The 25481-nt window shown below is 51.3% G+C and overlaps 1 protein-coding gene across 3 annotated transcripts; it reads right to left on the reverse strand.

Annotated features, from left to right (window-relative positions):
• Positions 1-3438: 3438 nt before the first annotated feature.
• POLDIP3 (DNA polymerase delta interacting protein 3) lies at positions 3439-25362 on the reverse strand. 3 transcript variants are annotated; one of them, XM_030320824.1, is made up of 9 exons: positions 25227-25361; positions 16973-17363; positions 15973-16059; positions 14681-14776; positions 12765-12944; positions 12126-12203; positions 9221-9350; positions 6768-6834; positions 3439-5812 (listed from the first exon to the last, which is right to left on the reverse strand). In XM_030320824.1, the coding sequence occupies exons 1-9, from the start codon at positions 25283-25285 to the stop codon at positions 5635-5637; spliced, it is 1266 nt and encodes a 421-aa protein (XP_030176684.1). In that variant the 5' UTR covers positions 25286-25361; the 3' UTR covers positions 3439-5634. The 3 variants fall into 3 exon arrangements, with proteins under 3 accessions (XP_030176684.1, XP_030176685.1, XP_030176686.1); XM_030320825.1 differs by lacking the exon at positions 15973-16059 and having other exon boundaries at positions 25227-25362; XM_030320826.1 differs by lacking the exon at positions 12765-12944 and having other exon boundaries at positions 25227-25362.
• Between the last annotated feature and the right edge of the window lie 119 nt (positions 25363-25481).

The following is a 25481-nucleotide window of genomic DNA, read 5'->3' on the forward strand; positions in this document are numbered from 1 at the left end:
GAGCTGTCAGCACAGAGCCCGACGTAGGGCTTGAATTCACAAACTGTGAGATCATGACCTGAGCCAAAGGTCAGGATGCTTTTAACTGACTGAGCCACCCAGGCGCCCCATCCTTTTTGCTTATTATTTATTTATTACATATTTACATCTGTAGTGTTTTGGTTGTATTATCTTTTTTGAGTGGTTGTTCTAAGAATCTCATCATATATACTGGTTACCACAGTATATTTTTGTTGACATTTTACCATTTTAAGTGTAGAAACCTCTCTATTCCCCTCTCGCCTTCCCCTGTTTATAAAGCAATTGCCTTAAATATTTCCTCCATGTACATTTCCTCTATGTACATCAATATTATAATTTTGGTTTCAACCATTAACCACAATTTAGAAAACTCATGGGAAAGATATTTTTATTTACCCATAGTTTTACTATTTCTGTTGTTCTAACTTCCTTTCTAGAGAGACAAAGTTTCCTTCTTTTACTTTTTAGTTTTTAATTTTATTTTTAATATTTACTTTGAGAGGAGGGCACAGAGAGAGAGAGAGAGAGAGAGAGAGGCAGAGAGGGAGGGAGAGAAAGAGAATCTCAAGCAGGCTCTGCACTGTCAGCGTAGAACCCGGTGCAGGTCTTGAACTCACGAACTGTGAGATTGTGACCTGAGCGGAAATCAAGTTGGACACTCAACTGACTGAGCCACCCAGGTGCTCCTCCTTTTTTAGTTTTTCCTTTAAGTTTAGAGAAATTTAAAGCCATTATTTTAGGGTAGGTCTGCAGGCAACCAATTCCCCTAGTTTCCCTTCATCTGAGAATGTCTAAGTTCCCCCTAATCCCTGAGATTTTTCTTTGCTGGACACAGAATTCTCAGTTGACACTTTTCTTTCACTATGTGAAAGATACACCACATTCTTCTCATCTCACGGTTTTTGGTGACAAACCTGTCACTCACATTGTTCTTCCTTTCTAGGTAAGGTGTCATTTTTCTTTTGCTGCTTTAAAAATTTTTGGTTTTGGCTTTTCAGAAGTTTGGCTATGATGAGTCTTGGTGTTCATTTTTTTAGACTTACTTTGGGATTTTCAGAGCGTCTTGAATCTATAGGTTTAAAATCTTTCGCCATTTCTGGGGAGTATATGGTTATTATTTCAACTACTTTTTCAGCCCCGATTTTTCTTCTCTCCTTCTGGTACTGATGATGACACAGATTTCAGATTTTTTGTTATAAGTACCATAGGTCCATTGTGCCCCCACCATCTTTTTTAAAGTATATTTCCTCTCTGTTCAGAGTTCAGATTTGGTCATTTCTATTGTTTTATCTTCAAGTTCAAGGATTCTTTCTCCTCCATTGCTTCTTTTTTAGTAATTACACTTTTCAGCTCTAAACGATTTCGATTTTCTTTGCTGGCCGATTTTTTTTTCATTTATTTCAAGTGTGTTCACAATTACTTGTTGACACTTTCATAACGGCTGCTTTTGAATCTTCGCCAGAGAATTCTAACATCTCTGTCATCTCAGTGTTGTCCTTTGCCCTTTGAGATTCTCCTGACCTTTTCTAGGAGTGAGTTTTGACTGAAACATGGACACTTGGGGCTGCTACGAAGACTGAATCCCATTTCATCTTGTTAACGGCACACCCCCTCCGATAGGGATGGAAAGGCACCACCTAACTACTGCCAGGTTCAGGTTCCTTGCTCGATGTCTGCTGACGCCCAGGGTGGGAGCGCCTCCCAGTCGCTACTTTGTGGGGTGAGTCCCATCATCCATTACACCTCTGCTTACAACACCCTGGTTGGGAGGGGCTGGGGGGGCCTCATTTCTCAGGTGGCCTCCCGTGACACCGACTGCAAGTTCCAGCTCCCTGCCTGGCCTTCTCTGATACCACCCCAACAGGAATTTTGGGGTGTCCCCAGTACAGCCTAGCTAGGAGAGAAGCCTAGGTTCCCAGTTTGGCATATGTTGGCCAAGTCAGGGTGGTTTCTTCTGTGGTTTGGCTGGAGTTTTTAGTCTTGCTAAGCCATCCCCATTCTGGCCCTTATTTGGGCTTTTGTCTGCTTCTCCAGCACTGGCCGGGAGATGTGAAGCAAAAAGAAATCCATGGAACTCGGTGCAGGTAATCTGCTTTCTCTCCACCTTTCAGGCTTATGCTTGTTTTATATAAAATTTCCAGGGCTGGGGCGCCTGGGTGGCTCAGTCGGTTAAGCGTCCGACTTCGGCTCAGGTCGCAATCTCGCGGTCCGGGAGTTCGAGCCCCGCGTCGGGCTCTGGGCTGATGGCTCAGAGCCTGCAGCCTGCTTCCGATTCTGTGTCTCCCTCTCTCTCTGCCCCTCCTCCGTTCATGCTCTCTGTCTCAAAAATAAACGTTAAAAAAAATAAAATAAAATTTCCAGGGCTGTATTTAGTGGAAAGGATAAAGGTAAGTTTTCCATCCCACCTTTCCAGAAGAGGAGCTGTTCCACTTTTAATACCATAATAAAACCATGTGAAAATGTACAACGGTACAGCCACTGTGGTAACTGAAATAGCAGTTCCTTAAATTACAAATAGAATTACATGATTCAGCAATTCCACTTCTGGGTATGGAGCCCCAAAATTGAAAGTAGGGTCTTAAAGAGAAATTTGTATACCCATGTCCACAGCAACATTCTTCGCGATAGCTACAAAATGGAAGCAATCCAGCTGTCCGTCCACAGATGAGTAAGAAAAATGTGGTATACGCGTACCATGTAGGATTCGTCAATTTAAAAAGAAAATTCTGATGTATGCTACCTGGAAGAAGCTTGAGGACATCTTGCTAAATGAAATAAGCCAGTCATACTGCAGGACTCTACCTATGCGAGTAGTCAGAATCTCGGAAAGTATGCTAATACTTGCCAGGGTTTGGGGGCGGGGGGGGGGTGGGGAACGGGCAGCTGCTGTTTCATGTGAATAGCGTTTCAGTTCTACGAGAGGAAGAGTTATGGGGAGGATGGTGGTGACAGGTGCACAATGTGAATGTATCTACCACCACGGAAGCACACACTCACACATGGTTAAGATGGTAAATCTTATGTGTATTTTACCACACACAACACAAACCATCAACGAATTACTTTCTTTCTAATGCGTAATTGGTCTAAGGTCAATTTCGCTGATGAGCTGAACTTCAAACCAAGGCCAAATTCGGGCTCTCTTGTTCGCCACGAACAGACCCGATTCTATGTCAGGGCTGATGATGCCGGATACCCAGTGAGGCATTTCAGGCCCAGGATGTACTGAGGCACCGTGCCTGGTGCGTCACAGACTCATGCTCACGTCCCAGGCTGAGGAAACTGGGGTTCGGCAAGTCCCGTGAGGAGCTGCGCAAGGTCATAGCTGGTGAGGAGTAAAGCAGAGGCCGATTCCTGTTTTCTAGAGCCAAGTCCCACAAGGCCACTCATAATCTTTTAAGAAAGGACAGCTCAAAGGTAGGAATAACAAATATTTATTCAGAAATGGGTAACATACAGTCTCCTCTATCCCTTATGTCTCTTCCTCTCCTTCTGAACAAGAGATACACGTGAGGAATGTGGAGGGGTGGGAGGTGGAGGGACACAAGGATCGGCCCATCACCTTCTCTTCCATTTCCCATGACGACACCCTACGAAGCAGGGGAGGCCAACAGGCTCCACCCTGCAAAGGACCACACGGCCGTCCGGAGGACAGGGCCCAGATGGCCAAGAGGCTGCAGCTGGGCTCCGTGAACTCTGTGATCACCGGAGCACCTGGCCCGGGACTGGCGGGGATGGGGGGGGGGGGGGGGGGGAAGCCATATGCCGGCAGGCGATTTACCATCCCTACTTGAAGCAGAGTCCAAGGACTGATCCGACTGTCCCCAGTACCTGAAAAACCAGGTCCTACTGCCTTGTGGGTGCTCTCATGGATCAAGAAGGGGAAAGTGTAGGAGGAATGTCTTCCAGCTGCTGAGGAGAACTAAGTTTGCACCCGTGCAAAGTGGGGAGAAGGGAAGAAAGGAACAAAAGCAGCATCCTTTAGAGAACTGGAAGCTGGGGCACCGTCAGGTACATTCCTTGGACTCCTAAGGCCCAAGGAACCTCAGAGCTGGAGGGCTGCACAGTGTTCACAGCCTGAGTCCTTCCCGCTTACCGACAGAACTCTGAAAACATGAGTTTCCAGATTCTTCTTCACTGGGCTGGCCCCAAGCAGGCCATGAAAGACTCTTTAGTGTCTCAGGTCCCCTTTACTTCCTAGACTTGTGCCTTTCACAGCACTCGCTACGGATTCTGTAGCGCTCCAGAGCCCTGCTGCCCAGCTCGCTCCAGCTCTGCCAGCCTGGATTCCCTCAAAGTCCCAACAAAGCAGCAGTGGAGACGGAGAATGCCCCTGGAGCCATGCTGTCCTGGTATTCAGGGGCTGCCCCTGGGGGCTACGGTTTTGCCCCAACTGCCTGGAACCACGCTGAGGGAACAACCTACCAGCTTGCCTGGAAAGGCTGCTCTGCTCTCTCAACACCCCCCCCCCCCACCCCCCCGCCACCAAGGCCACCCACCACTCCTGTGCCCTTCACTGCCAAGGCAGGAAAAGACCCCTCTGGTCACGAATGGATGGGTCACTCCCAACAATGGGAACAGTGCCCCTTGGTGGTGGCTGGATCTGTGCCTCTCTCAGCATCCCCACTGTCCTGTAGGCATCTGAGGCCAGAAAAAGCCAGGAGCAAGACATTACTCCCATTCAAATAATCCCCCAGACCCTCAGTGTCACAGAACAATAATAGCCAGACCTTTATATAAAAAAACAAGACAAACCCAACTAGTGGAGAGCTGGTGTTTGCACCCAAGCCTTGCACCCAAGGTATGAAGAGTGCCGTGCCAGGTGAGCACTGGGAAGGTGGCCAGCCCCTGCCCGCAACGATACTGAGAAGGCTGAGAGCTGGGGCGGGGCACTAGGCATAACCCAAAGAATGGGAACCGTGAACTGGAGAAGTTACCAAGTCACCTGAGACGGCACAGGCCCTCGAAGCCAAGGGCCGGGAAGGCTCTTCCTAGTGGCGCAGCAGCACCCCCCGCCGCCCTTGCCGCGTGGCCCCTCCCGACCACACGGGTCTAGAGCCAGTCGCGGTGAGAGCACCCAGGCCGCCTGCAGTGACCAGGCAGGTGAGCGGCCCAGCTCCGGAGCGGACCTGGCTTCCGCTAGGATGGCAGGGGCGCCCTTCCTCACTCCGCTTGAAAGTTTAAAAACAAGAAAGGGGAGGCAACTCCTCGCCTCCTGGAGAAAAAAAGTGTCCTTCAAAGAGGCCCTTCCCTGCACTCCATGGGGCCACACGAAAGCCACCCAGAGAATTTAGGGTATCATTTTCAGACAAGGAATCAGTTCAAATTAGGGGCTCAAATTAGGGGTAGAGACGCTCTGAGCCACACAAGCCTACCCTGGTGATGAGGTGGAGGGAGAAGAGACAGACTACAGGAAACATTAACGCACAGAGGAGCACAGGGTAGAACACAACACAGAAAGGTGGGTTCCGTCCAGCGAGGAAGCTCTCTACCCCTGGCGACCCTTCCCACGCTCAGGGGCCTCCAGTCCGACGGCCCATTGGTCACAAGCTTCGCTTTAGGAAACAGAGCCACCCTCCTCTGCCCCTGCTTCTGGCTGCCTCACTCCCCTGCTCAGAGTTTGATTTTGAATTCTGTGGGCTGTGTAGTCACAGAGGCCCCTGAGGACTTGAAGAGCGCTTTCAGGATGGTGTCAGGGTCCACTTCGGCAGGAGGGTTGGAGGAGGCAGTAGAATTCACCCTGCGAGGCAACTCACTCTCCTTTTTCACTGAGGGGCTGTCACTCAGCCGTCTGTGGAGAGCAGAGAAGAGTCAAAATCCTTGTCAGTTCTCCCTCGGATGGGGAGGGAACCCACCATTTACCAAGCAGGTTACGAAAGCTGGGCGCTGAACGTAACGCTCTCCACACCCCTTGATCTCATTACATTCTGTAGCCTGTTGTGATCAGGGGTTTTAGGTTTAGGAAACACTCCGTATGTCCTTGAGGGGTGGTCACACACGTCAGCTTAGTATGGATTTGGAGAAGTCTTGAAGTACAGAAACTGAATTCACTCCGTTTAGCGTAATGGTTCCCAAACTTATTAGGTCATTAAAACCCTCATTTTTCAGAATACAACTTATTCCTGGAATACAGCTTTAAAAACCTGTCCAAATCACACAATTCAACATCTAAGGTTCAAATCCTGGTCCTTCTAAATTTCAACGTCCGTCTGCCTGCCCCACCGACCTTGGCAAGTCTAATATCCTCCTGAGGTTTTTGTCTCATCTATAAAAGATGTCCTGCCAGGCTACATTTTATGCATCTCAGGCTCTGAAAAATCTTCAGTCCTGGGCCAGACATGTATGTGCAGGTGTAAAAAAAAAAAACAGGGCTGGCACCGGGTACTGTCTCCATCAGGGTCAATGACAAGGAGGTGGGAGTTTTCCAATCACCTGGGTGGTGCACACAGCTGTACAAAGGACACAAGTGGCCTGCTCTCCACTTCCTTCTGAGGTATTTCTAAATTATAAAGCTGAGGACAAGGTCTTAACGCTAGCTCGTGGGGTCAACCCCTGCGGAAATGACAAGATGTCTCACTTTGTACAAAATTCAGCACTCCGACTGACCACCTGCCAGCAGAGCGGAGGAAACGGAACAGAGGGAAGCGGTTCTGCAGGCAAGTTACCCCGAGGAGAAGAGACAATCACAGAGTAAACAAGCAGATAAGCTCCACTCTGTCCCCAGCACCACTGCCTTTGGAACTTACAGCAGAATGGGCTGGTCTGAGGTGATAACGTTCCCATTCATGTGAAGGTTGCACTTCATTGGTTGTCCTGAAAAAGAGCAAAAAAGAGAAAGCTCTGCCATGAGATTTCGGCCTAGGACAAAAGGCCAAGGGCTGTGACCTCTGCACCCACCACTGGCAGCTCTGGCTCCGTGACCGTGACGGGGGATGGGGCGGCCAGGCTTTGGGGATCCCCGGCTGAGGGCTATGAAACCTCAGCAATGACAGCACCAAAATGCAAAGTGGCCAACATCCCTTGCTTCTGGCAGAAGATGAGAACCGAAAGGAAGGGAGACACTGAACTCTGTGACGCAGTCTAAACTTCTTTGTGAAGCAGTAAAGGAAAATGGTTACGTGACGAAACTAAGGGAAAAAAGAATTCAAAAGTGAATATACACACTTCTACTTCGTCTATGAAGGATTAACTGTGACAAGTACTGCGCTGCTACTTTGCACGCTATGTGACTAGCACTGCAGTAACAGCACAAGAAAGGGGGGAAGAAGGAATACAGCCAAGTAGGAGTAACATTTTTATATCTCACTAGAATTCGGTATTTATCTGAAATAGACTCTGATAAGTTACAACAAACACTATAAACCCTTGAGCAGTAAGATAGTGACTCAAAAAATATGGTGAAAAAAATTTTAAAGGAACTAAAATACCACACTAGAAAATATTCATATAATGTAAAAAAAAAAAAAAAAAAAAAAAAAAGCCACATTAAATGTGAATGGATTAATTAAGCCAATCAAAAGGCAGGGATGGTCAGACCAGATTTAAAAAAAAAAAAAAAAAATTCAACAATATGCTATCTATAGGAGACAGACCTTAGATTCAAAGATACAAAAAGGTTGAAAGTAAAAGGATGGAAATAAACATATTACCCAAATAGCAACCCTAGGAAGCTGAAGTGGCTATTCTAATATAAGACAAAACAGACTTTAGAACAAAAAATGTTATCTAGAGACAAATAGGAACATTTTGTAATGATAAAAGGTCAATTCACCAGGAAGAAAACCATTATAAACATAAATGCAACTAACAACAGACCTTCAAACACACAAAGCAAAACCAGCAGAATTTAAATAAGTGAACAATATAGCTGAAGATTTCAATACTTCACTTTCATTAATAGATACAACAACCAGGCAGAAGACCAAAAAGGAAACAGAAGATTATAAGTCACCTAGACCTAAGAGACATCTACCAGCAGCAAAGCACATATTCTCCTTGAACACTTATGGAACAGAAGGAAATTTGGCTAATTCACAAATATATGAAAATTAAACAAAACAGTTCTAAATAACCAACAGGTCAAAGAAGAAAACACAAGGGAATTCAGAAAATACTCAAAGGTGAATGAAAATAAAGACACAATATACGAAAATATATGGGATGTAGCTAAGGCACTGCTTAGAGGAAAACATACACCTGTAAATGCATACATTGAATACAAGAGTGAAAGGACAACCTACAGAATGGGAGAAACTATTGGCAAATCACTTATCTGATAAGAGACATATTAAAAATATATAAAGAATTCTTTTAGGGGTGCCTGGGTGGCGCAGTTGGTTAAGCATCTGACTCCTGATTTCAGTTCAGGTTGTGATCTCACGGCTCACGAGATCAAGCTCCACACTGGGCTCCGTGTTGACAGCGCAGAGCCTGCTTGGGATTGTCTCTCTACCCCTCTATCCCCACCCTCTCAAAATAAAGAAACAAACATTAAAAAAAAATTCTTTTAAACTCAAGAAGTATGCAAATAGCCCAAATAATACGTTTCTCTAAGATATACAAATGGTGAATATGCACATGAAAAGACACTCAACATCATTCACCATCAGGGAAACGCAAGTCAAAACCCCACCAGCTGTCTATTAGTCTCTGCATCGATGTACGCAATAAATACACAAATTACCCAATAAACACAGAAAGAACAGAACAGTGGAGAAAAGTGGCATGGCAGACAGAGTTTCTCTCTACAGGCTAACCCGAGATAAACAATGTGACTCTGAACTCAGTAAAATCAGTAGCTTACTCCCTAGAAGCAGAGCTCACCCAGGTGCTAACAGTTAGACAAGGCTTCAGGCCTTTTAGGAACCTGCTTCCTAGCAGTCATCAGACCAACATCTGGAAGGAGGCGGCTAGGACTCTTGGCTTCCCCGGCAAGACCTCTTAAGAGAACTATCCATGGAGAAATGGTATTTCTCTGCTTGCTGGAGTCATGTACTAGAGCTGGATGAAAACCTGTAAAACAAGCAGCCCAGGGTACTGCACGTCCCTATGTTCTTGGTGCAGAGGAAATCCCAGAGGGATGAATGAACCAGGAGCCCCTCCCTGCCCCCCATCTCAGAGGAAGGCCTACTCTGATGGCCTGCTGCTTGATAGCAACGAGCAGCAGGACGGTAAGGTGGCTGCTTTCTCCCGGACTCACCATCCAAACACCTGTTGTTATACTTCTTATATGCCGTAATGGCATCATCCTTCTTCACGAAGACCACCTCTGCTACCCCAGGATGGACCAGCCGAGCCCTTTTGAGGGCTCCACACACACAGAAAAGCTCCTGCAAAGAACAAGAGGGGTTAGCATCATCACAGGAGAATTTGGGGCCATTATACTGCCTGCCTGCCGTTCACACACTCCAGGGGGCTCTGGGTAGACTGGTGGCTACATTCCAGTTGAATATGCCCAATGCCCAGGATTTCAGGGAGGTGCCATTTTAGGTGCCTCTCACTGTGGGACCAGATGAGGGGACAAGCTGAGCTGGCAGCAAGAAATGGGTCTGGGCTTATAAGCCTTGGAGTCCCTCCGCCCCCAGCAGGGCATCCCAAAGTCCTGCTTCGGCATCCACTGTCTCAACAGAATTTCTCTGAGAGCTCTGTCACGAAAAGGAACATGTGGGCTCATCACAGGTAGTGGTTGCTATGTCACCTGGGAATGTGCAAGTTACTTCTCTGACAATGAGTTTTCTCTTCTGGGGGAAAAAGAAAAAAAAAAGGAAGGTCTCACCTACTTCCCAGGGCTGCTGAAAGCCCAAGTGAAGTCATTTTTCAGGGCAGTGCTTTGTACACGTGTCACTGCCAGCACCATGTCCTCTGACGCCTCATTGTGTCTTGCAGAGCAGGAGGTGAGGCCAGAGAGGGAACATGGAAATGGCCCACGGAGGCCGACTCCCACCCATGCCGTTTCTGCACTAGTAACTCCCTTCACAAGGTTGTTATGAGGACAAAAAGGCTTACAAAAAAGTCACAGAATGATTTAGTTTATTTTATTTAAAAAAATTTTTTTTAAATGTTTATTTATTTTTGAGACAGAAGGAGACAGAGCGCGAGTGGGGGAGGGGCACAGAGAGAGGGAGACACAGAATCCGAAGCAGGCTCCAGGCTCTGAGCTGTCAGCACAGAGCCCGATGCAGGGCTCGAACTCATGGACCGTGAGATCGTGACCTGAGCCGAGGTCGGACGCTTAACCGACTGAGCCACCCAGGCGCCCCTGGAATGATTTTTTTTTTAAATTTTTAACGTTTATTTATTTTTGAGACAGAGAGAGACAGAGCGTGAACAGGGGAGGGGCAGAGAGAGAGGGAGACACAGAATCCGAAGCAGGCTCCAGGCTCTGAGCCGTCAGCACAGAGCCCGATGCGGGGCTTGAACCCACGAACCGTGAGATCGTGACCTGAGCCGAAGTCGGACGCTTAACCGACCGAGCCACCCAGGCGCCCCAAGGAATGATTTGTTTTTAATGATAAAGTGGAAAATGTTAAATTCCAAAACCAAAATGTGGAACTGAATACTAAGTGTGATCCCAACTTCATTACTGCTGTTCTCCACACGTTACCTGTGTCGGTCAAGACGGGAGGGTGGCTACTACCAGCAGTTTACTCTGCATGGTGGTGAGCACAGGCAGTCGGTTTCCACGACCCTGCATACAAAGTACCTGCCACCTAGTAAGTGCTCAATAGGGGCGCCTGGGTGGCTCTGTCGGTTAGGCGTCTGGCTCTTGATTTCAGCTCAGGTCACGATCTCATGGTCCTGGGATGGAGCCCCGTGTCAGGCTCTGTGCTGACAACGCGGAGCCTGCTCTGGATTCCCCCCCCCCCCACCGGCCTTCCCCCGCGTGTGTGCGCCTATCTTTCTCTCTCTAATAAATTTAAGAAAAACAAAAACAAGTGTTCGATAAATGGTAGCTGTTACTACTTCTGTAATCAGGAAAAAAAATGTTTTAATCCCTTATTAATTCGTGAAGTATTAGACAAAGTAGGCTACAACCTCCACCGTGCATACCATTCCCTGGTGAGCCTGCTTCCTTCTCAAAGCCATCACACAGCAGTCACGTTTCACAACCGAAACCACTGTCAAGCGAGGCGGCCACTATGGGCTGTGACTGAATTTGGTGCGTTCATTCCGTGATCTGACAGTTCACAGCTAAAAGGGGACCTGGACTTTTAAACTAATGGTGGGGTTTTTTGGCGCCCAAATGAAAACGAGGCAGACAAGCAGTGCCGGCTGGACCCGGCCGCCTGCTTCCCAGGTTTAGGTTCTGTCCATGAACTAAGGGTGGGACAGGACAGACCAGGGCAATCTAGAAAAGCCAACCACCAAGCAACACCAATCCATCCCATTCCTTTTACTTGGGAATCATCGTGAAAACCCCTGGAGGAGGCAGAAGTTCCAAAGGCTCACAGGAAGATAGGAACCACCGGACTTTACGCCACGGAACAAGAGGATCTCATCCGAGACCCATCCAGCACGGTGCCCTAGCCCTGATTTAGAAGTTGTGAAGAAGAGAGTTGACACAGCCGGTCCGACTGCTATCTTCTCAAAGACCGGCTTCCAAGGCTGCGTCCTGGCTGGTGTCTGGGAACTTGGAATTTGGGACTCCCACCACCCTAATCGATAAGAGTGGTTCACTGAGCCTAAACTGTGCAAACGATGTGGTTTATGCTGAACACCTGCTTTCCTCCGGGGCATCTTGGAATGCTGGTACGCACTGGCAGAGGGTGCCTACGTAACTAGTTCCTGATAAAAACCCTGGCACTGAATCTGTAATGAGCTTCCCTGGTTTCACGCGTCACAACTCGTTGCTGGGAAAGAGAGTGCATCCTGACTCCACGAGGAGAAGAATCCAGAAATTTGCACCTGGACCCCCGGCCTTTGCCCCACGAGCCTTTCCCTTTGCTGATTTTGCTTTGGATCCTGTAATAAACCCTGGGCCTGACGTGACTCCACGGGGAGTCCCGTGAGCCCTCCTAAAGAACCAGCAAACCTGGCGGTGGTCTTGGGGGCCCCTGACACAGAGCGGCTTGAGATGTAAGATTCTGGCAGGATGCAGTACTCACCACAATGTCCTCCTCAGTGACTCGAGGGTGCAGATTGTTCACTGTCATCTTGGTGCCTTCCAAGGGGCTGAGGACAGGCTGCCAGACAAGACAGTTACCAGAAGTCACACAACAGCTATGCGCTCAACAGCAGCACGTGCTCTGGGCCAGCGGCCAGGAAGGCCCAGAGGAAACCCCCCTAGAGGCCCCACCACCCCACGCTAAGGGCCGGAAACTCTCATCACCTCCCAGATACGCCAGACACTCTCAGGCCTCTGAGCCTCTCCACGGAATGCCACTCATGTTTCAAGACCCACCCGGCTCAGGTGGACCTTCTCCTTGAAGCCTTCCCCGCTTGCCCAGGGGACCAATGCTCTGTCCTCAGTGCTCCTGGCAGCTCTCCTCTGGACAGACCTCCGTTCTACCGCCAGACAAAACTGCTCTGTCTGCACCTCCGTCCTCCCCACTCGCCTGCAGGCAACCGAAGGGCAGGGGCCACCGGGTCTTGGTTTGCTCGCTTGTGAAATGGAGGTGGCCACGTCTGCCTACCTCACGGAGGTGCCGTGAGGACGCGACACGGTACGCACAACACACTGCCCACCCAGCACGGCCTGACTCTCCACTGGTATGCTCGCTTTCTCTCCTTCACCTTCACCTCACCTCAGCAGGCGGCAGCTCTTTGGGAGGCTCCTCCTTGTTCACTAGCGTCCGAGACATGTTGGTCAAGGCTTTTGTTCGAACAGAGGAGGGGAGGGCAGGAGCTGTGTATGCATCATTCTGAACCACTTTGGTGAGAGGGAGGGCCTTGGACACGGAGAACTTGGAACTGCTCAGCCCGGCCTAAACAAGAGGCAGACAGGAATCTGAGGGGCTAGAGAAGAAGGGGAGAGAAAAGCCCTAAGGGGCTCACGACCGCCACCCCCGAGCCCTCCCGGCTCCGCAACTCCCTTAGAGGTCTGGAGCCAAAAAAGGTTGCCAGGGACTTCCCCCAAGGAACGGGCGGGAGGGGAGAAACAGTTTGTGCTCACAGAAGCCACTCTCTAGTGCAGAAGTCCTTGATGAGAAACTTCCATGCAGGCCTGATCTGAAGCCACAGGCCGACCCATACCATGTAGACTTTATGAAAACCCTATGATTTGGGGCTAAGCAGAAGGCCGAAAGTTTGGGGTCAAGTTCATTCCCAGACCTGCTTCTCACACAATGGGCTGATTATCAGTTCTGCGCTGGCTAGGCACAGGAACCCACTCTTAAGGCCCAGACTCCCAGCTTTTTGGTCCCCGTTTCGACCACACAGAGGCACCATGCAGAGCCCTGGCCCGATCAGCTCCCAGACCGTCAGGGACAGGCTGCCAGAGTTGGTAGGTGCAGACCAGCAGACGCAGTTCCCTCCCTCCCCTGCTGTCCCTGACGGGGGATGTGGTCCCTTGGATATATAAGCCAGTCAACTCCCAGGTGTTAGCGCGTCTGAGGAAAAAGATGTCGGAGGCAGAAGCGGCAGGGCTGATTCACCAGCTTCTCTGAATCAAATGACGTGTCCATTCCTCACGCTCGACTCCACATTTCTGAAGCTGCTGAGTCTTGAGAGCCAGTGCAGTGAGTGTAGGGGTTATACGCAGGGCCTGGGAGCCAGACTGCTTGAGCTGGAATCTCAGATCCACTATTTATAAGCTGGGTGATACTGACTGTATTTAACCTCTCTGTGCCTGATTCCTCATCTGTAAAACAGGAACGACAGTAGTACCCACCTCACCGGGTGGGTGGGAAGGGGAGTCTTAAATTGGTTCACACAAACCCTGCATTTTTTCAATCAGGGTGAGCCACAAACCGAGCCAGCCGACACCCCCCCGGCAGCAGACCTCAGCAATGCAACCAGTGCAAAGGCCCAGTGCCTGTAACAAATCGGCAACCTTCAGCTTCACGTATCACTTTAAGAACTTCAGTGGCAACCAGGTGCAAACTGGTCCACACATTTCAACGCAGTGACAATACGGAGTCTTTGGGTCTCTGCAGGCCAAACAAAGGCCCTTGGCTCTGGTGGCCCCTGGCCGCCCTCCCCGTAACTGGCTATACCCGCTGACGCCGGCCTCCCTGCCATTCCAGATACTGCTCTCTCTGCTTCTCTGCGTGGCATCTGACCAGCACCCAGTCTTGCCCTGCAAGCGGGCTGCACGTGGTGGAGAGCACAGGCAAGGTCGTTTATTCTTGCTCACACCGACTGAGGGAGTCCAGTTTCAAAAATGGAATTGGAGGGAAGGAGAACACACAGAACATTCTGCCACAAAGGAAAGAGAACGGGATTCCCTCCCGTGTGATCTCACATTTCCCCCGAAGTGCCTCCAGCAGCAACTGGAGGGTGTAGCCCCACACTTCACTAGCTGCGGGCCCTTGAACACGATCACCGGCCACTCTGGTCTCAGCACTTATGAAACCAGCCACTGGATCAATTCTAGTTCTGAAAACCTTAGGACCCAAAGGAAGAAAGATTTCGGAACTGAAAGGCCATACACTCGCCCACGTCTCCCACCCACCCGATCTGCTATGCATGGCGAGTGCAGGAAAAACATAAAATGCCTCACCACGTGGTGGAGAAAGCTGCTTGAGGCTGCAAATTTCATCTGTTTACTGGGAATGGGAGCTACAGCGTCATCATCGTCCTCCAGGTCGTACACATTCTGAAAAGAAAGAAAGAACAGCTAACGTGGCCTGCAGGCTCTCGACAGACCTTTGGAACAAGGACAGCAAGACATGGAGCTGAATGATGGATGGAAAAGCGGGTGTGTGTGTGTGTGGGGGGGGGGGGGGGGGTGCCTGGGGAGACTGGCCCAGGAGGCCAGGGTTCAAATCCTGATAGGCTGGCTCCTCACCCACAAGGACCCCACGAAAGTGCTGCAACCTCCAGGTACATTAGAGTTTCCTCTCCACAAGTGGGCAACACCTAGAAACACTTGCGATGTTTGTTTACAATCTTGGCTTAGAAAGTCCATCCCAGGCAGTCTGGCCTACAGAAATAAATCCAACCCCTAGAAAGAGCTCCAGCCACAACCATGTTCACAGAAGGATTTCTAACAGTGAAAATTACAGGAAAATGGCTTAAGTAAACTGGAACATCAGCTCAAAGGACTATGCAGTTATTAAAAACGTTCACAGTAAATGTGAATCAGAGAAGTGCTTGAGTTATAAAGTGCAAACAGAATGACAGAAAATCGAATAAGAATATAACCACAACTACAGCTATGCATTAACTAAACAATAATGACACTTAAAACAAAAGCAACCAGGGCAGAATTTCAACAGCAGCTGGCTTTGGAGAGCAGGACCAAGAGGGACTTTTTTTTTCCTTTTTAATCTTTCTCTATCTTGCAGTGTTCTGTATTAAGCACATACTACTATTTTTAATGTTTATTTTTGAGAGAGATAAAGAGACAGAGTACAAGCTGGGGAGGGGCAGAGAGAGAGAGAGAGAGAGAGACAGACAGACAGACAGACAGACAGACAGACACAGAATCCGAAGCAGGCTCCAGGCTCTGAGCCATCAGCGCACAGCCCAACGCGGGGCCCAAACCCACGAACCGTGAGACCATGACCCGAGCTGAAGTCAGACACTTCACCAACTGAGCCACCCGGATGCCCCCCGCACACACTACTTTTATAATAAAAAAGAGAAGACTTTCAATCTGCCTCTCTGCCCCCTAAATACTCACCCCCCCCCCACCCCCATAAGAAGTTTCTTTTTAAAAGTCATAAACTACAAGAAGCTAAATGTCATTTCTCCAATTCTTCACACTGGGAACCTTGGCCAGGCCTCAGTTCATCCACTCAGAAGAGTCCATCAAAACACACACGTGTGCTCACACTCTCTCTCTCTCACCTGCTTGGCCGGGTGGTTATTGACAACATTGATCCTCATTCCAGCAGGATGGGTGTGAAGGGGTGCCATGGCCTTCTGCTGTGGAACCTAGAAAACCCAGAGACCAGAATTCATCCCCTGGGGTCCACACGTGTCCTCCATGCGTCAGGAATCACTGAACGTGAAGTGTGGTAGCGCTCAGTTTGGGTCTGTGGTAAAAAGCCCTAGAGTGCCTCATGTCCAAAGCAGGAGTGACAGAAAGCCTCGTCATCCTGCTCGACGAGCCTGGCTCGATACATCCGCAGCCGCTACTCCTGTCACCAAGGTTGCTGCGAAGGTTGAAGGATACTGTTTTCGCCCCCCTGGGCAGCTGTGCTAGTGGCCAGGGCACGGGACAAGGAGTCAGGTGTGACCAGGCTCCTACCCGGTCCTCCCATTCACCAGTTGTGCTAGCCCTGGGCACCATAATTCACAATTGAGACCTCGAGTCTTCTCTATAAAACTGGGGTAATGGGGCGCCTGGGTGGTTCAGTCGGTTGAGCGTCTGACTTCAGGCCGGGTCATGATCTCACAGCTTGTGAGTTCAAGCCCCGCGTCGGGCTCTGTGCCGACAGCTCAGAGCCTGGAGCCCACTTTGCATTCTGTGTCTCCCTTTCTCTCTGCCCCTCCCCAGCTCATGCCCTCTCTCTTTCAAAAATAAATTAAAAACAAAACAAAACAAACAACTGGGGTAATGATCCCAGAGTTGCAGGAGAAATAAGTAAGTGCCTGCCACACAGCGCGTGCTCCACGGCGTCCGTCCTCTCCCTGCTCTTCCCTCCATCGCTAGCTCTCTTGAGAACGTCACTTACTTCTGCCGCAGCCCCCTTTCCTCTCCGCGAAACTCGCTGAAAACCCCGCCTCCCTCACAGGGTTACTATCCAAACATCGGGAGAGCTGTCATTTTGCCCAAACACTCCTGGCCCCCACCGCCTGCCCGAATCTACAGTTGTTCCCGCCTTCCCAGGAGAGCCACGCCTACCTGGATGGTTTTGGTGAGCTTCAGGGCAGGGGTCACTGTCCCAATGGGTGGGCTCATGAAGGCGGCTGGGGAGTTCCTCTTCAAGCTGATCTTCTCCCGGGCATCGGCCACCTGGCGGGGCTTCTGGGGCACCGCGCTCTGCTGCTTGCGAGAGTTCAGCATCTCTCTGGCATCCTGCACTTTCCCTTTGATCCGGAACCGAGCATCTTTCTGCAGAAGCTTTTCCCGGGCATCCTTGACTCCCAGCTTGAGCCGGGCATCCGAGAGGCCGATCTTCTGCCGGGCATCAAACCTCTGCTGGAAGGTGGCTGTGCGTGCTGGCTGGCTGAGAAGGCTCTGCTGGGTCCCAACACGAGATCGAACACCTCCAATTCCTGGTCTGGCATTGAGGCTGCAAGTACAAATTGCACATTAAGTGGATCTGGGTGTCGAGAGCGGCCCATGGAAGTAGAGCCATCGTAATACTGGGAAGAGAGGGAGTTTCTGGAGAAACCAGAAGTCTGCTCGCTGAGCAAACAGGCTTATGTTGAAACTTCTTTTCTGGTTCATGACTTTTAACTCTGCATTGCAAATAAAATTCGGAAGAGGGGCCTGGCGGTTTCGATCACCAGGTAACACACTGGTTTCCTCCCTAGACCAGGTGTTCTGAGACGTCATTAGGAACAATAACCTCCAAATGATGCTGGTCCCAAAAAAAGGCATATCCCCCAAATATTGTAACCCCACACAGGGGAAGAACGACTTCAGTTTCCAAAGTTCTTCACAGGCTTGCTCTCAGTCAGCCCTCTCAGCACCCTGTGGGGTGGGTCAAACAGGCTTGGAGAGATTCAATGATAAACAAAAGACACCAGCCTGCCTTCGGTGGTCCAGGTCTCCAGGGCCAGCACAAGATCCCCACTGGGCTGGGAGCAGGAGCCACCCGCTAACAGGTAGAAAAGAAAAACAGCCACTTTGTCTGAATTGTTTCCACTCACAACACTTCTGACACCAAAAGTGTGGGTGTTCTCCTGACATCAACGCTTCTCAAACCTTCTAGACATCACCAGGTGTCCTATGATTCAACTCTGACACAACATACCCAGAGTCTGCGCAGACCCCACAGGTTACGGGCTCAGTCCCCCAAGATGGCCCTCACTTCAGATGCCACTCCCAAGTCCTGGGCTTCCCATCCTTCTGACAGACTAAAACTGAGGGGACCCACGCCCGCTCCTCAAGTTCGGTAAGCTGCTAGAGTGGCTCACAGAATGCAGCAGAAATAGTTTACACGCTACCATTAGTTTGTTATGAAGGATACAACTCAGAAACAGCCAAATGGAAGGGGTGCGGAGTTCCCATGCCCTCTTGGGGTGCACCACCCTCCCAGCACATACACGTGTTCACCAACCCAGAAGCTCCCCAAATTCCACTGTACAGGGGTTTTTATAGAGGTTCCGTTATATAAGCAAGGTTGAATGGCTGGCCATTGAGGACAGCCTCCGTCTCCCTGGAGGGCGGGGGGCGGGGAGGACTGCAAGTTCCAATGAACCATGCCTAGGTCTTCCTGGTGACCAGCCCCCATTCTGAAGCTAGCCAGGGACCCAGCAAAAGCTACCTCATTAGAACAAAAGATGCTCCTACCACCCTTATAACTCAGGGTTTTAGGAACTATGGGCCAGGAACCAGGGATAAAACCAAGTACGTGTTTATCACACTCTGCAACAACAAGAATGTCAAATCCAGAAACTGTTAAAATCGGAAATGAACCAAACTCCATTACACAGGCCTCATTTGCTTGCGGGGTTCCTCTGTTGGCCCTTCAGTGGCTCGTGAGTAAAGAGAAGGCTCTTCCAAGTACAATCCTGGAAGTCCTTCCTGGGGTCCGCAAGCTTCTCCCTCACCCCCCCTGCCCACCACACCACGAGGCCGGTCTACTCCAGCCGCTGCCGCCACCACCACTGCCCCCACCCTCGCGGCGGGTGCCCTGCCTGGGACTCTGGCTCCCAAGGCAACATCTCCTCTGAGGGAAACCCTCCTTCTCTGCTTGTTCCGGAACAGCCCTCCTCTGTGCCTCCAACTCCATCTGCTTGTTTTCTCTTCCCCACTGGACTGGGAGGGGAGACCGGGGCTCATTCTGTTTCAGGGCCCGGTGCTTTACAGGCGGTGCTGAAACCTGGCTGAGCTAAGTTAGAAACTCTGGTGGAGCTGCTTAAAAACACAGCTGTCTAGACTCCGTCCTCACAGCTCCTAAATCCAAAATCTGGGTGAAGGCCTGGGCATCTGCACTTTTGACTCCATAGGTGGTCCTGGATTAGACGGCAGTGTTCAGAATCTCGGACCTGGGGTCAGAAGGCAAAATTCTGCTGAACAAACAAGTTCCCGTATGGCCTCCCACATCTGTGTCCAGGCCTCCCAGGAGGCCTCCTAGTACTCCCGCGGGCCTCCGCAGCCGCCTGGGGACTGTCCCGCAGCTCCCGTGCTCACAGCAGGAGCGTACCCAAAGAACCAGCCAAGGCAAGCCTGGACTTTCACCCGGTTATCCTCAGACTGGAGGAAACACACCTGCTGCCCCCAGCATGCCAGAACACTGCCTGAGACCGTGACGCGCGGACCAATTTCCTTTGGAAAACAGCAAATTATTTTAGGATTTAAATACTTTCCAGTGGGTCTATACAGGAACTGGGTGGAAGAGAGAGGGAAAGGATCATTTACAGAACTGATCCGATTAGGTTTAAGGTGGGGGTGGGGCTGCTGGTCCGTCCCTGTCCCGTTTTCTCCTGTAGAGGCAGGGGCTTAAAAAAAAAAAAAAAAAAAAAGGCAAAGCCAAAGGGCTGGGTGTTTAGGGAGGCCAGCAAGCACGACAAGGGAGAGAGGAACAGACAGCACCCCCCACCCCCCTGGAGTGGCCTGCCCTCAGTTTCATGGTCAGCGAGGTCTCGGCAATAGTGGAGCTGGGCTTTCTGGCGGCACCGAAACCCACAGCTACTGGAGGGGCCCCTGGTGTTTATGGAGGGAACAACACCCGCTTCCTAATAAAGCCCTACCCGCAGGCCCAACTAGCTGGTGAGGTGACCCCACTGTTTTTGTTTGTTTTTTAATGCCTTCAGCTCCCTACACCTCCCTACACCCATCAAAGAAAAGCAACAGGCTGTCTGTGCAGACCAGGAGCTACGACTGAAGGCCTACTCATAAAATGGGGAAAAGGATTTTGATCAACCTTTACTGCCCAGATCCAGGAGAAACCAGTGTCAGTGGAAAGCACTCCAGATAAAACTGTCTGCTTACCACACAGGGGACCTCTCTGAAGCCACAGGCTTTGGGCTGGGGAATCAAGTCACCACACAGAGCATGGTGAGGAGCACTCCCGCTCTAGGAGAGGAAGGCTCACGCCTGTGGGGACACCACGAGCCGCCAGACACACCTGTGGGGCAGCGAGAAGACTTAGACGCGGCCCCAGGTGTTTGGGAAGAGCAGAGGGTGTCAAAGGTCACACAAACAGCCCACCGTAGCCTGCAGCCTCTTTGCCCTCGCAGCTCTGGTGGGTTCCCCGGTTCCTGCCCTCCTGAGCACTCCCTCCTCGCCTCTCCCTTACCGCCTCCTTCCCTCCTTGGGGGAGGTCAAGCCCAAGTTGCCGGCGCTGAATCACAAGGACCTGTTCCCAAGCCCGCACCTCCTGCAGCACTAAGAGCCTCTGTAAACCCTGCCATCTCCTCACCTGGGTCAGCCCTGCACCAGGGGAATAAAAAAAGGCTCAAAGAGCTTTCCAGTTGTCAGCTCCCACCAAGTGGTGTCAGGGACCCTACAGCTGCCCCACCCCCGTATATTCTCCTTTCACGCTCACAACTGTGAGGATTAGGTTATTATCCACATTTCACAGAGGATGTCCTGGTGAAGGCTGGTCTTCACTGCATCTACTTAAAGCACCAATAAATGAAGCATGGGTCAAGGATAAAGACCAGAGACTGAGGAGTTGAAGAAGGGGGAGTGCCGTCCGAGGCTAAGGAAGATCTTAGGCCCCCAGACCCGTCCAGGACCACAGCACACTCCCTAGTGACCAGGGGGTGAGCACACACACACCGAACGTGGCACGGCGTGCTCACTCTGGCCCCATGTGCCACACTGCCTGTCTGGCAGGAAAGGCCACCGAGATGCCTCGGGCCGGTCTTTCGGTCTTTCTATCTCCATGAACAGCACAAAAGGTCCATCGGGGAGGGAGGGCATGTAGTTGTGGATGTGGGAGCGCGAGTGAGCCGCTTCCCCGCAGTCCCCCGCACTCAATCCCCAGTCCTTTCAGCTCCTTTCCCAGCAGCTTTAGGGGCTTCAGTGTGCAGGCTTTTTATAATCGCCGCCCCTCCTCCTGCATGAAAGGACAGCCATTCATCCCAGCGGGCAGCAGCGCTGGGTACAAGGCAGGCATTAGTCATCAGGAATTTTTCAAATAAACACTCCCGCTAGGTCCGGGTCTCCAAAACACAGAGTCCGCGGTGTTACCCTCCGGTTCCAAGAACCGCCCGAGGGCTCCCTAACAAAGCCCAGCCCCTCAGCGGAGCCTCTGGTCTGGCCTGGCTTCCGCCTGCAGCCTCACTGCAGACTCGCCCTGAGGTCCCCGAAACACGTTCTGGCCTCAGCACTTGTTGGGAAGGGGCGGGGGAGGTTTTGAGCAAGTCTCTGGACTCTGAACTGCCCTACCCGGCTCTGCCCTGGCTCCGGAGCCCCACGGGGTCCTGGGGAGAGCGCTGTGGGTGAGAGCCAATGCCCCCACCCTGGAATCTCAGCGCCTGCCCCGGACCTCACTGGAGGCCGGGTGCTCTCCCCCACACCCTGACCCGAGCCGGCTCTGGACAGATGTCTAGTCCAAGGATCCGGGCCCATTAGTGGGGCCCTGGGTTGTTATTATAAAGTGGATTTTAATCCACGGGCATCTCTGGGTCACGGTTCATGTGTGTCGAGGTCATCTTTATGTGGAGGAAACACACTTTAGTTCTGTTACACGAGAGTCAGTTCTGAATTAGGGGCTTCACGGACACAAAGAAACAAGATACCATCCCCTTACCCTCCAAGAGACTCTTGTGCAGATGTTTTGTTTTAAATCACAGTTCTTCCCCTCCAAGTTACATAACGACTAACTTTCCTCCTCTTTGCTTCAGGTCTACAATTCCTTTATCTTATTCCAACAAGGAAACAAACCCCAAGTACCAGGAACAGAGAGCCCTGGCCTGAAAAGCAGACCAACCTCCTTCCCCGTGGCTCCCAGGACTCCCCAGACAGGGCATCTGGCCCAGAGCTGCTCAACTCCGGCATACTCAAGGTCCAACCTTCCCACTAAGGCTGCCTGCCACCTTAGATGAACCTTCCCTAACCAGGAGGCGGCAGTGGACGGACAGCTGTCATCTGCGAACTAAACTCAGAGCGGGCGACTTTGCTAACGTGACCAGCAGTATGCTCAGATCTTAAGGAAAAAAACGACGAGAACGGGCCCGCACTGCAGCTGGTGCCCAGTGCCCTCCTGGGGAGACTCATCCGTGGGCCTTGAGCAACTGAAGTCCCCAGGGAGTTCTGTGCAGGGGGAAGGACAGCGCCCCGCCATGGCTGAGTGAAGTATCATTCTCTCCCTTTCTCTATTTTCACATTAATCATGGAAATCTTTTGATTAATGGGGGGGGGGGGGGCGGCAGGTAGTAACAAGAATGACCCCTTTCTTGGCTCACAAGGTGTGATGAACACAAAACAGAAAGACTGCTCTAAAGAATGAATACATTCCATGACCTGTGGGGAAAGAGGTGATTTACATCTCCACCGGCTCTTTTGCTATTTCCACTAAGAAGAAGAAAGTTTTCGGGGACAGTCACAGGTTCCACATAAACCATCAAGCACAAAGTTCTTCCTGGGACCTCCATGCACCATCATTCCACAGTCCCAGGAAGGGGACAGTTCTTCCAGCAAGCATGTAGGACAGGATACAGTTACCGTAGGAAATGACATTTGTTCACTGAAATAAGCTCAGACCTTTCAGTTCTTGACAGGGACACCCTGGCTGTAGTTTCTGTTGGCTTTGCAAGTAAAATAAAAATGAAGTTTCCACCAGGTTTAATCCAAACACAGCACGCATACTAGTCTCTGTCTGCACGGTCCCCCCTCCAATGTTCACATGATAGCAAAGTAATACTGTCTCACGTATCGTGACACAAAATTGGATGTTGCTTCCTAAAAGCCTTTCATAATGATGACCATAACTAACATGTATCAAACACTTAGAACCATCAAATACTCTGAAAGTACTGTAGACAGATTAATTCACTTAGTCCTGACAGTCACCCAAGAAAAGAATTATTATCCACATTTTATAAATAAGAGAGGTAAGGAATGGTTAAGTAACTTGCACAAGCTCATGTGGACAGTGAGAGAAGGGAACTCAAACTTCACAGTTTGACTCCAGGGTTACCTACCGACCCCCCCCCCCCCGCATCGGGGGGAGGGGTTTGGGCATCTACTCCTTTAAGGAAAGATCCACGATAATTGCCAACATTTGCTGAACACTCACTACCTGGTACAAAGTTTAAAATATACATTTTTGTATTCTATCTAATCTTCTCAGCAATCTGCCAGGAACCAGTCTTACAAACGAGGGAGCTGCCCAGCTCAGAAGTCATCTCGCCAGGGAGGCACAGAACCCAACAATGGGCCCAGAAGGGCACCGGGCCTGCCTCCTCACAGACAGGTGTTCATCCCACGGATCCCCCACCCAATGCCCAACATGAGACTCTGTGCACCTCCACCCCCAAAAAAAAAAAAGTACAGACCCAAAAGACAGTACAGACCGCCCGCAGTCAGGGCCGTGGGGGAGCTGATGGCATATGCGCGTGTCCTGGGAAGCTGGTTCATTCAGCAACCGTCCAGCAAATCTATGAAACCCAGGTGGATTCACAAGTGGCCAGAGGACCCAGCGCCAATTCCACACCAGTTATTGGAGGGGAAGACCTAGGAGAGAACAGCTGCGCAAATGAATACTTCCTGTGCGCCTGTTGCAAAGGAGTAGCCAGGTGGAGTGCTGGCGGCTGAGTTCTGCAGAGGAGGCAGCAGGTGTAGTGGATATGTGGGTGGGGATGGGGGGCTGGGGGGGAAATCTCCCTTTCAGTTAGCAACAGCAAGGATCTATTTTCTAGCCACAGGCACCAGGGGGATATTAATAAACATCTGTTGGGTGAATGACATGGGAGAAAACAATATCTACACAGCCAGTTTTTTACAGCCAATTTAGGAAGACACCTGAATTAGTGCTGGAGAACTGTTGGCCACGTTCCCACTTACTTCTTCATACAGCTGAACTGGAGCCCATAAAGGCTGGAAAGGACTAACAATACTTAAGTTTGGGGCACATCACTGCAAATCGTCTCCTCACTCAGATCCAGAACAGTCTACTCTGACAACTGGGAGTTACAAGCATCGAGAAGCTCTAACCTCCAGCCAGTTCCACCTGTTTTTTTTTTTTGCCCAGGCCTGAGGTCAACTCAGCCAGCTGCTAAAGGACACTCAGCCCCGATTCTCAGCTCTTCGTGGCCTCGGGCAAGTCTCTCTAACCTCTCCCGGCCTCAAGCTCTTCATCTGCAAAATGGGGAAAATATCAGTACCTGGCCGGTACGGTTGCGAAAAGAGCAAATGGGACAAGAGATACTTGAAAGCGCTTGCAGAACTTGAAACGCCGCACCTCGGAGGCGAGTGTTAGAGGCAGCGGGGCCGGGACGCGCACGCAGGATTTGGAATGAAGGTCTGGGTTTGAGTCTCGGTTTCGGCGGTGGCGGTAACAGATCGGAGGAGTCCGAGCAACTCACTTCCCCGCTACACTTCAGTCGTCCTAACTCTAAGGCCGAGTAGATATCCTGGAGCGGCGGGGCCCACGTGCCGGTCTTCCCACGGGAGGGGGCCGTGCGCGGAGACCCCCCCCCCCGACCCTTCCGTCGGGGACGGCCCCTCCCCCCGCGCGACCTGACCCAGCGCGACCCCCACTCCCCACCCCCGGGGCCGCTCCCACGAACCGGGCGCCCCGGCCCCGCCGCGGCCAGAGGCTTCCCTGGCCCGCCAGGGCGACGGCGCCTCCAGCCAGTGGACGGTCGGGCGGCCGGGCCCGCAGCGGCGGCGGGGCCTAGCCAATGAGGAGCGCGGCTGCGGCAGGGGGCGGGCGCAGACGGCGCTCCGCGTCGCTCCCGGGCCGCTCCCTCCCCCGCCCCGAGCCCCGCTAGGCCGCGGGCCCTGAGCACCGAAGGGAGAAAAGGCTGCTCACCGCCCCTTCGTCGCAGCTCCGCGCTTCCGGATGAGCTCGTCCAGGGAGATGTCCGCCATCTTGCACCGCCGAGCGAGCCGCGAGCCGCTTACACTCCAGCCCTCGAGCCCGCCCCTTCGGCCGCTCAGGAGCAACTAGCTGCTTCCGGCGTTCGGCCGACGAACTCTCGCGACAACTCCAACAGGGCAAAAACCGGAAGGGGCGGAGAGCTCCCCGTGAGCCTTTGCGACGCCAGCTGCTTATCTGCATACGGCG

Source organism: Lynx canadensis, chromosome B4, assembly GCF_007474595.2.
Source record: "Lynx canadensis isolate LIC74 chromosome B4, mLynCan4.pri.v2, whole genome shotgun sequence".
Taxonomy (NCBI): domain Eukaryota; kingdom Metazoa; phylum Chordata; class Mammalia; order Carnivora; family Felidae; genus Lynx; species Lynx canadensis.